The 12,177-nt window shown below is 24.8% G+C and overlaps 1 protein-coding gene across 1 annotated transcript; it reads left to right on the forward strand.

Moving 5' to 3' along the window:
* Window positions 1–214: 214 nt before the first annotated feature.
* Window positions 215–9,700, forward strand: LOC145834954 (serine hydroxymethyltransferase, mitochondrial-like). The gene is made up of 13 exons (XM_082942482.1): window positions 215–341; window positions 636–758; window positions 1,609–1,681; window positions 2,001–2,123; window positions 3,230–3,314; window positions 3,590–3,671; window positions 4,719–4,841; window positions 5,732–5,892; window positions 6,066–6,210; window positions 6,304–6,403; window positions 6,767–6,922; window positions 8,263–8,373; window positions 9,016–9,700. Exons 1-13 carry the CDS (start codon window positions 270–272, stop codon window positions 9,141–9,143), a joined length of 1,482 nt encoding a protein of 493 aa, XP_082798608.1. The 5' UTR covers window positions 215–269; the 3' UTR covers window positions 9,144–9,700.
* Window positions 9,701–12,177: the final 2,477 nt, after the last annotated feature.

A 12,177-nucleotide genomic window follows, 5' to 3' on the forward strand; every position in this document is an offset into this window, starting at 1 on the left:
CCAAATTAACAAAAATTATTAATTTGTTAACTAATATTAATTGTTAACTTGGAAAGTCTAAATAACCTAGTTTTTCAACTTTCAAATCAGTTAACTTTTTGTTAAAACATTAACTCTAAACATAAAACAAGCAAATAATATTAATTTTTTTATTTGATTATTTAATCAGGTTAAGTCTAACCTTTTTAGTGTTTTTCTTATTAGAATTATAGATCAGCAATTAAATAAACAGCATTTTATTTTAAGAAAAATTAATCAAATAAAATAAAATGCTCAAAAAAGCTTTGTCTTCCGTTTCTAGAAGCTCTTCAAGCTATGCATTTATAGTTTCAGCATCAAAGGTATTTTAAAATACTTATTATATGTGTTTTAGTCTAAAGTTCTTACTTTTGATTTCATTTAAAGTAAAAGATATTTTTTAGTGGTAATAATATTTCACTTAACAATATAAAATGTTTTAAGTTTTTTATATTAAGGGTATAATTGGGGTCTGGTTTTTTTTTTTACAAAAATTAACATCGGCTCTTATAATATATATATAATTAAAATTAAAAGGGTTTAAAACTATTATAGTTGTATTTTTAAAATAATAATCATTTGGTTCAACTTATTTAACATTTTTATTCGTTTTACAGCGTTGTGCTTCTACCAAATGGACAGGAACTGAGCCTTTGGAGCAAGAAGATCCACTTATGCTCTCACTTATTCAACAGGAAAAAGATCGTCAAAGAAGAGGATTGGAACTAATTGCTTCTGAAGTTTAATTTTTTCTTTGTTGAAACTAAATATATCAATAAACTTTTTTTTATTATTACATTGATTTTAGTTACCAGTAAATGGTATGTAGTTAGAAAATAATCTAAACATTATAAAGAATACAAAAGTTTTTGTAAGAGTTATTATCAGTAGGTGCATAATGATTTATATTCTGAACTTAAAATTAAAAAAGTTTTGATAATTCTGAGTTTTTGTGAATCATATTGTTTTATTTAAAATTTTTTTATCAATGATATTATTAATTTATTAAATTATTCTTCTGCTACTTTTCTCTTTTGTTCAATTTAAAGTTTATTTTGTGATATTGTACCTTATAAAAATTTGTAAGAATTCGAATTGTAATGTATCCACTTTAGTTTGCAGTCTAAAACTCAAAATAACTTTAGAGAAAAAGACAGTATTGTGTTGAAATAATTGATATATCTAATTTAAATGCTTCAGCAATTAAAAAAATAGTTTTTTATACTTTTTTTTGTAAAACTTATAGAATCCTAAGTTATATGATATAAAATTTCAAGAAAGTGTAGTAATATTTAGTTAAAGTTTTAATGGTTTTGTAAAGTTTTCAGATTAATATCACAGGTTTTGTAAAGTTTAAAAAATACTTCACTACACAAGTCAAGGCTAACTAATTTTCTTTCAACACTACTGAGAACATAAAAGTTGTTATTGTTAAAATTTTTGAAGATAACTTAATATAAAACTAATATTTTTTTGTCTTTTAAGACATATATAAATTTCTTTATTATTTCTTAATACTTATAATAGTATCATAGTAGTACTTGAGTTTTGAAAAGCTCTAGAATCATGAAAACAAAAACAAAAAAACAGAATTTCTGCCCAAGAGCACCATTAGAGGTATCAGGATCGTGCCTTATCAATAAATATTCTGAAGGGTATCCAGGTAGTTATTTTAATGCAGTGTCTTAAAGTCTGTATTCAGTTTACGTTTATCAAACTATCATAAATAACATGTCTTTAAATCAGTGTTAACATTTCCTTTGAGTACTTTAGTATTTATCTATTAATATATTTTATCATCAGGAGGTAATAAAATTAAGATACTTGTAAAATATTATTTATTTTTATATTATTAACACTTACTAAAAAATGTATTTTAGCTAAATAATAGACAACTTTTGAAAAATATTTACTTACAAGCATTTTATTAATAATCGAATTTGTTATATAGTGGTATCTGTTATAAATGAATATAAAAATAGGTCAACGTTATTATGGAGGCACTGAAGTAATAGACAAAGTAGAGCAATTGTGTAGAGCTCGTGCTCTTGAGCTGTACGATTTAAACCCTGAAGAGTGGGGTGTCAACTGTCAACCTTATTCAGGTAATGTTATTTTTAGTGTGACAATTTTTCACTAATCAATTAACCTTATCTGTTAATAAACTAGTACGTAGTCAAAATATTCTACTTTTTTAATAGTCATTCTAAAATAAAAAAGTCTTGTTTTTTATGTTAGACACTAAGTTAAATAAAATAACTGAAATTAAAGTACTAATACACTTGGTCACACTATTTCTGACAACATTTTATAAAAATTACAATCGTATTAGTGACATTTCTACTTGTTGGCACTGTTAAATAGCTTGTAGTTTTTATACAGGTACACACTTATTTCTGATAAATGAAATGTATGATAAGTTGTCTTAAAGTATAATTTCTTATTACTCATTTAATATAATTAGATTTCTTTTAACTATTTTTGTGTTTCTTAAATTATTTTCAGCTAAATTTAGTCAATGATATTTGAATTTTTTGAAGATTTTTCGTTAATAATATTTTAGTAATAAAATAACTGGTGCTTAAATAATTGTTTTAATATAGTATTTATATTACAAGTAGGAATTATCAAATGTACAAAGTATAATACAAATATGGTTAAAATTATTAGTCAAAACATCAATAAACTAATATAATTAAACTTTTAGTTTTTTGTATAATATCTAGTAAGATAAACTTTTCTAGAAAAAAGTAAGACCTAAGTGTTTTACAATGAAATATTAAAAACTCATTAAAAAAAAATTGAAATTTCACAAAAATATTTGTACTGTTATTATAAAAAATATAGTAATCTATGAGAAAAAAAAGTTTTAAACCAAAAATTTTATAATATAAACAATATTAAAGCATTAGTAGATACTAATTATTAGATTAAGAGCCTAATTGTAAGTTTTTACTACAAAGACCTCTTTTTTTTAATTTGTGTAAAAAGGTTGTTTTAGCTATAAAGTACACGTTATTGTTGCAAGTTGTATTGGTTTACAGTGGACTATTGTTGTAAAATAAATCCAATGAACACCTGTAAGTAAACAACTCAATGAAAGGCAGCAGTTTTTATGTGTATTTTGTGGTTGTAAATTGTAAAACTATGTAACTTTATAAAAGTAGACAGAAGTTTATGTTTAACTATAATACAATTTTGTAACTAACAGGATCAGGAGCAAACTTCGCAGTGTACAATGCTTTGTTGCAACCTCATGACAGGTTGATGGGTCATGATCTACCAGATGGTGGACAGTTAGTTGCATTGTTTCTGTTGTTTAAAACATTTTACCGTCGGTATTGATTTGTTTACCTTTGATATTTAAATTGCCTTCAAATTTTTTGTTTAAAGTAAAGTTTTTCTTATAGATTACTACATTTTTATGATAACAGTAAAAAGAATACATGACAAATGTTTAATAAAGGAAATTATTTGAGACAAATGCAATGTTGTAAAACATTTTTTTATTTATAACCTAAATGTTTAACATGTTTTCTGGATATCAAATAAGTAATTTAAAATTGAACAGCTTAACTCATGGATTTAGAACAGACAAGAAGAAAATTTCAGCTTCTAGTATTTATTTTGAAAGTATGCCATATCGCCTTGATGTAAGTGTTACATTTTAGTTTATGATGTAAACTGTTTTATATCAAGAAATTATTAAGTAGAAGAAATATGATACATTTTAACAAAAAATTATATTGGTTATAAAAAATATAGTATTTACTTGAAATGTTTTTCTTAAACAAAAAAAGTAGCTATGCTATTTTGATTTGTATTTTTATTAGAAAATTATCTTAAATTTATGAATGATTATGGTTTAACTTTTGATTAAAGTTTGAATATTTTTTTACAAACGTTAAGTTTATTTTTGAAATAAAAAAAAAAACTTTTTTTTTACTAAATTAAAAATTACTGAAATAAAATAAAGATTCTTGTTAAAAAAAACTATTTTGTATTGCTGTGAATGCAAAATTGTGCCCATTTTTTTAAGTATTAAATTATAACAAAAAATTGACAAAAATTTTTTCTAAGTTTTATTTACGACCTTGCTTTTGTGGCTTTTCACAGACCTTTTTAAGTTTTATTTTTAAACTGTTTAGTTGTTTATAATTAAAAATATTGCTATGGTCTATTGTACCACATTTTAAATTTATATTTATTTACTAATGTAATACAAACTCGTATTTGTTACAATGCTGCTATAACTTTTTTGTCTTTGTAGTTTGTATTCAACAATAAAATTTGATTAAACTATTTATAAAGCTGTATATAAAGAGAGAAGTTTAATTCTAATATACATATAGTTTAAAACTCAGGAGAACTTGGTGCATAAAGCAGCCAGTTTAAAACACTTGTAATATAGTGAATGTTTTATTTAATATATATGCTTAAAAAAGTTAGTATTTAATTATGTCTTTAAATTTTTATCATGTTTGTTCGCCACGTTTTGAAGATTAAATATGTTTAGTCAGTTCAAACTTTTTTTTTACTAAACTAACAATAAAACAAACTAAGTTCTTTAGAAGATAAGGGTTAGATAATATTTAAACCAAAGTTTTGTAAAAAGTATTTAATTTCAATTTTATAACCTTTTATGTTAATTTTTTCTTAATATGTTAGCCATGTGAAAATACTTTTTTTAAATTTTCTAGCAATCAACGGGCTTAATAGATTACGATACATTAGAAAAGACTGCAAAGTTGTTCAGGCCTCACTTGATAATCGCAGGTGCAAGTGCTTACTCCAGAAAAATTGACTACGCAAGATTCCGTCAAGTTAGTGTTGATATGAAAATAAATCTATCCTTTTTTATAAAACAATTGACTATTAAAAAAATTGATCTATTGAGTTATCCATATTTAATGCTAGTGATATTGAAAATTTGCAATTGTTTTTGAATTTTTTTTCTTCCTTAAAAGGAAATTCTCAAGATGAGTGAGATACAGCCTTTTTTGCTTATTTTCTTAGTCGTCTGCTGATCTCACAATTATTTTAAAGTTTTTTATTTATGATAATCAATGTTTAATCGTTTGTTACTATGTTAGTTATTTTAAGGAATGAAATAAATTTTAAGTATGTTGTTTTAAGTGAGTTGCTTAATATTTTAAAAGAGATACTCTTTTATACGTTTAATGACTCATGATTTTAGTAGTTTTGATTCAAGTTATTCAAGGTTTTTGTTAGTTTTGCAAAGTTTTTTCTTTTAAAAAGCAATTATTTTTATTTTGTATTTAGCAAACAACTTAGTTTGTAATAATAATAAATATAAAAGTTTTAAATACTGTGTAAAATATCTAAGAAAACTGTATTTATATACTTAGCATTCCCAATATTGATCTGAATTCTTACCTGAAACAGCAAAATTTATTAAGCATTTTGAATAAACTTACCATCAAAAAAATTTCAAACAGTTCGAATCTAAATTTGTTAACTGTGCAGATTTTAGACAATTAAATTTAGTATATAAATAAGTTTCTAAAACTTAAAACATAAATATTTCAAACAAAACGTAATAAATTGTTAATACAAATATTAACTATTCTAAAATCTGTTTCAAACGTAGTTTTAGTTTATTTAAATTAATATGATTTTAAGAGTAGTGTTTTCTAAAAAACATATAAATAGTTATTTTTGCTATTATAAACACATAATTAAACCAACACAGATAGCAAATGCCAACGGTTCGTACCTGATGACAGACATGGCCCACATAGCCGGATTGGTGGCAGCTGGCCTCATTCCCTCCCCGTTCGAGCACAGCGATGTGGTCACCACAACCTGCCACAAAACCCTCAGGTGCCCCAGGCTCGCCCTCATCTTCTTCAGGTATTCTTTTATTTAAAAAAAAGTTAAATTTCACTTATTTGTTCAAGTAATTTTTATATTTTCAATATAATAGATGAATAAAGTAAAAAAAATATCATGCTATTATTTTTATAATGGAATAAATGTTTTTACTGGTAACAAAGTTTTTTTTTACATATGGTTAATTATTACAGGAGGGGACAAAAAGGCGTAAACAAGAAGACAGGAAAACCGATCATGTATAACTTGGAGGAAAAAATAAATTTTTCAGTCTTTCCAGGATTACAGGGCGGACCCCATAACAACAACATTGGTGGCGTTGCTGTTGGACTCAAACTGGTATTTTTTAATATTAAGTTTTAAAACTTATGTGTCACGATTTGTCAATTTGGTATAAATTATTAGTAATCTTATCTGAGAATTGTGTTTCAGGCAAACTCTCAAATATTTAAAGACTATCAAGTACAAGTTCTGAAAAACTCACATGCCATGGCTGAAGCTCTTGTCAGAAAAGATTACTCGCTAGTGTCAGGTTCGATTTATTAAAGTAAAATTATTAAGACGCTAAATTCTAGAGATCAAAACAAGAAAAAAGCTTATCAAAAAATTGAATTAAATGTTTTTGTAAAAAAATACTTAACTAGACTGACGACGCTTCGCTATCATCAAAATATTAGCAGCCCTACGTTCAAACTTATACCCAGCGAAACGTTCTCATTTTAGTTGAATACTTGTGTACAAAAACAGTTTAATACTTTTTATTTCAAAGACAAGTTTACCAAATAAAAATGACTTTGTATTATTGTAAGAGCATTAGAAATTTTTTTTTGTTGAATAAATTATTTCAAAACTGCAAAAAGACAAAAAATTAAATATTGTAAACCTTTACAAATAGGAGGTACTGACAACCATTTGGTGTTGGTGGATTTAAGACCTAAAGGTATCGATGGAGCGAGGGTTGAGAAGGTACTCGATCTCATGTCAATCACTGTTAATAAAAACTCCGTTCCCGGTGACAAGAGTGCTTTGGTTCCTGGAGGGTTGAGACTTGGTTATTTTTTGTTTACGTCTGTTACTAATTTGTTTTCAAATACTGTTTTAAGTTTTGTTTGGTTGTAATTGGATAGTTTTAATTGAAATAGTTTATTGAATGGAGTACCGCTATTGTGTAAAGTAGAACATCAAAACTGTAGATTGGTTACGCATAATATAACTGATATATTTTTTTTGTACAAAACTAAATTTATAATTGGAGTGTATCTACTTCAGTGATTAATATTTATTATTAATAACTTTTTGCTATAGTTATTGACTTATAAAAGCTTAATGAAAAGAAATTATTTTTGTTGATTTCAGACCTACGTTAAATTTTAAATTATTAGTTTTTTGTAAAGCTTTTGGTTATATCTATCTCAGAATAATCTGTTACTTAGTTCAAAAGTAAACTCTCTGAAATTACTATTTTTTTAACATAAAATTGTTTTAAATTATACCAAAACTGAAATTAAGCAGTATGTACTATTTTACCTCTTAAAAAGCTGAAAACTTGTTTTCAAAGAAGTTCTCAAAATATGTTAGAGTTAATTATAAATAAAATTTATTAAGTTGATAGTATTTTTAAATAGTTTCATAAATTGTGCTACACTATATAATATTTTTTTATGACATAAATTTTCGTTTTACGTGTATAAGAAGGTGTACAAAAATACTTAACATTATTATAATAGTTTCGTTGGTGAACTATATTTTATTATTAAAAATAATTATTAGATTGAAGGTGTAATTGATTACAAATCTCTTGGGTATATAACAGCTTCTTCACTGTTGTACACGCGTTACTTTGTTGTTATTAAGTACTAACCGTTTTTCGTTTAGCTTATTTAAAACTGTGTAAAGTGAATTTTAAGTGAACATTAGATGCCGATGACAACAAATCTATCTTGTTTTTATACTACTTAAAAAAAAAATTAGTTAAAGACTTGTTTTTTTTTTGTTTTTACTTAAATGTTTCTTAGCTTAGAATACTTTTAGACATATTACGTGTGTTTTTATTATAGCTTTTTTGATTGTTATATAACTAATTAGTTTTTTAACACTCGTTTGTTGTATCGAAAAAGCAATAAATTATTTTTATACGTAAATAAGAGTTTAAATACAAAAAGCAAATATACTATCTTAATCAAAATTCAAAATTTGTATCTGTGACACAGTTTATTGAAAGTATTTCATTGTACCGTTCTAAAGTAACTCATTCATTCTCTTTTAATGAGTTTAGGTTTAATTACAAACAATAAACGATATGTAAAGAATAACTAAACATATGAAATTTACAAAATAACTCTAATAAATGGAGCTAATAACTATACAACAATCAACAATTTTCTTGTTTAGGCGCACCAGCATTGACTTCAAGGAGTTTTGAGGAAGCGGATTTTGAGAAAGTGGTTGAATATATTGACCAAGGAGTGCAAATTGCTGTTGAAGCCAAAACAAGAGCTCCTAGTTGGTTTTGTAGTTTTATTTATTTTTTGTTAAGTTTTATTAGTTTTGTAAAGATAAAGTGATAGTTACCAACTTAAGATACTTGGTTTCATAGAAAACATCAACAATGCTTAACTTTAGCTAACAGTTTCTGTTTGAAATTTAACTATTTACGATACTTTGTTTAGTTTTTAAACTATTTGTATTAATGAAAAAATAATATTTGATAACTCAAGTTTTTATTTATTTCCTTTTTTTGTGATGTAGTAGTTTTGTATTTATAAATAACTACATTCTATTAACTTAACAACGTGAAAGAAGGGAACAGTAAACAAAAAGTACAGAATACGAACTAGTGATTATTTATATTTAAATTACAATTAAAGTTTTTAACAATTTAGTAGAGCTTAATATAACTAAATTAAAAAAGCACTGTTTTATTTCAAAAGTAAATCGTTTAAAAAAATATACGTAAACCGTTTGAATAATGAGTTTTTGAGTAATTTGAGTGTTTAAAAAAATATTGTAAGAAAAAGAATTAACAAGTTACACTACATTTAGAATTTAAATACAGTTTTTCACTGTAAGTATCAATTTATTATTATAAATATTTAAACAACAAAATAGCTTACAACTCTAACTCAACTCATAAATTATAAACAGAGAAACTAGCAGAATACGTAAAGTTCATCAAAAGCGACCCAGAAACTCTGGCAAAAATTAAACCAGTACAAGAAGAGGTCCAAAGCTGGGCTCGCTCTTTCCCCATTCCTGGATTTGAAGAAAAATAAATTGTCAACAGTTATGTTAAATAATTATTTTCAATTGTTTCTTTATTAGATACAATTCGATTTTTAATAATAAAGTTTAAGTTTTTGACATTACAAAAAAATATATTGTATCTATAAAAATACTTTTTTTAATAATTGTTTGATTTCATGATAAGTACGAATCCTTCAAGATAGTTTATATGTTGTATGATTTTATCATCAGGTTTATTATTTTATTTTGTCCTAATTGTTAAAATACTTTTTTTTTGTTTTAGTCAAGTTAATTCCAATTCTTTAGTGTCGATGCTTTTGTAAACAATGTCTCATATTTACACATCATATAAACTTAGGCGAATCAAAGTACACATTGAACTTATTGTACTACTTACACAATTTTTTTTTTTTAGTTTAATTTGGTAAACGTATAATATACGAAAATATAATGCGTGCCAAACAAAACTAAAAAAGTATTTATGTGAGTTAAAGTTTTTTAATGTTATTTTAACTGTGTCTGTGTTTTTTAATGCACATATGTTGTTTTAGCTCATCACATGTCATCAATAAAATCAATTAGTGTTTCAAGATAGTTTTTTTTACTGTTTGATTGGTTTTACAAAACTGTTAAGTTTTTTTTAAATATATTTGATTAGCTCTATACGCAAAAAAAGTTTTATGTTTAAACTGTTAGCTATAGTATGTTAAGTTAAAAAAAAAGTATAAATATTGAAACGTTACTTTTATATTTTTTAGCAATGTTTAAAAAAAAAATTTGGAAAAATCTGTTTTAATAAAAAAAAAGTGATAAATTAGACGCTCCCAAAAATTATTTGAGGTTTTTATATGCAGTTTTAGAAAATATTCATAAAGGCATACAAATTAAATAAATAAAAGTTTTAAAAAGTATTTGTTTAAGTTCTTCAAATATTACGCCTTACAAGCAAGTTGAAAAACTTTTGTAAACTTTTACTAAGAGAACGCATAGTGGAAAATTACTTAGACAATTCTGTGAGCATATTATGACGTAGCAAAGATATATTTGTTTCATCACTGTGATGCAGTGTGTTGCAAGTGCTTGTCGTTACGTAAATTGTTTTTAGCATTTTACAAATTCTAACCCCTAAATTTCATGGATTTACCTAAAACTTGATGTTTCTTGTAATATATGTGTACAAAACATTCATAAGCAAATAGGACAGTCTATGAAGTTTCGTTAATAAAGGGTTTGAAATATTTATTTGCTAAGCAATATATAAAGACAGAGAATTAAAAAATGTTTGTCTAATTTTACTTAAACATACTTCTAACAATTTTATTCGATCTATAGTTACAGTACAATTTTTAAAACGAAACATAAAAAAACTTGTCAATATGAGTATATCAGATAAGCTAGTCAGTAATTTGTCGACTCCTGCTTTAAGTAGTAAAGTATAGAGATTAAATGAAGTCAACTGGGCTAAAAATTTTGTTCAAATTATTTTTTGATAAATTTAAAAGTAATTTAAAATTCAAGGTCAAACATTTAAGCTTTTGAATTTAAATTAGTTAATTTTTATTGATTTCCACTTAGGCAATAAATTAGGATTTTATAATTAATTTTTATAAAAACTTCAAAACTATTTAAAATCTTAACTTATATTATTTACCAAAAAAAACTTTGTATTTCAATGTAATTGTTAACGAAGTTTGATATTTAGAGATTTTGAATTAATATAAATATAGCTTTTTTCAAGTTAACTATTTTTGTTTTACTTCTACAAGTTTAGTAAATGAATTTCAATTGTAGTTTAGTCTTTATGTTTATTTCTTTAATAAAACTACTAACTTTACACATTTTTAGTTCGCACGTTTAATGTAATTCGATAATTCTTCACTATTTTATTTTTATTTTTTTACTTTAAATTAAGCTTTTTTTCTAAGTATACATAATTTTTTATTGCTTTTATACTTTAATTGTTAGCAATTAATATTAATGCTACATTGTACTTTATGTACTTAGAATCGTTTTTAAAATGTTTTTTTTTACGGCAAAAATTTTGATCTAAAATGCGAGCAAATTATTATAACTTAGTTTTTATATATTTTTTAATAAACTTATTTAGTTTCAGGGTATTCAATAATGGAAAGGGGTCATTTTTGTATCTAAAGTGCGGAGATTATTACATGATTTTTGTTTTTGAATTTATTTAATGTAAAAAGTTGTACCAAGACCATTTTACAAAAACATGTAAAAAAGAAACAACATTTTATTTTTTTAAAAGCAGCAATATTTTTACAACAAAAAAAAAACTGTACAACAACATTTTACTATTTTAAATATTTTAGAATTTTACGGTTACTTTGTTTTTAGCTTTATTTTGTTTACTCGACATTAACTTTTAATTCTAGAAACGGTTTATTCTATATCTTCTTGTACAGAGACTTTTTATTTGCTTTATTTTGAAATTTTAGTTTTAGTGTACATTTAGATCAAGGGTTTTCCAAACTTTATTTTATAAGACCCCCTTTAAAGAAATAAAAAAGCTAAGGCCCCCTCCGACAAGATTTCTTAAAAAACAACTCTTAAATACACCTAAGACCTTTTTTTGCTCTTCATCATCAACTCAAGAATGTATAAAGTAAGTTTTAAGTTATGGTCTTGTGGCTCCCCCTTTTACTGCTCATGGCCCCCTGAATCTCTGAAATATTCTTATAGTATCTAGTATAAGTTTTAAAACAACTCTTAAATAAACCAAAGACCTTTTTTTTGCTCTTCATCAACAACTCTAGAATATATAGTTTAAGTTTCAAATTATGGCCTCATGGCCTCCCTGTGGCCCCTTTGCTGCTTACGACTCCTAAAGTTCTGTAATGGCGCCCAAGGGGGCCATATGGCTCACTTTAGGAAACACTGATTTAGACACTTGTTCTTATTTAAAGATGTTGATTAAAACTTGAAAAGTTAATGTAGTGCGCTATTTCCGTTCAACTTTTAATAAAATTCTTTGCTTTTGTTCGTTTACGAAAGATGAAATGTGAACTATTGACCCGATATAGAACAAGTTTATATTATTGATCT

This window comes from Thalia democratica, chromosome 4 (genome assembly GCF_965202585.1).
Source record: "Thalia democratica chromosome 4, ktThaDemo2.hap1.1, whole genome shotgun sequence".
Lineage (NCBI taxonomy): Eukaryota > Metazoa > Chordata > Thaliacea > Salpida > Salpidae > Thalia > Thalia democratica.

Coding starts and splice junctions, on each gene's coding strand:
- LOC145834954 (XM_082942482.1), top strand. CDS start 270: ATGCTCAAAAAAGCTTTGTCTTCCGTTTCTAGAAGCTCTTCAAGCTAT. Junction 3,315..3,589: donor GATCTACCAGATGGTGGACA/GTTAGTTGCATT, acceptor AAAATTGAACAG/CTTAACTCATGGATTTAGAA. Junction 4,842..5,731: donor ACTACGCAAGATTCCGTCAA/GTTAGTGTTGAT, acceptor AAACCAACACAG/ATAGCAAATGCCAACGGTTC.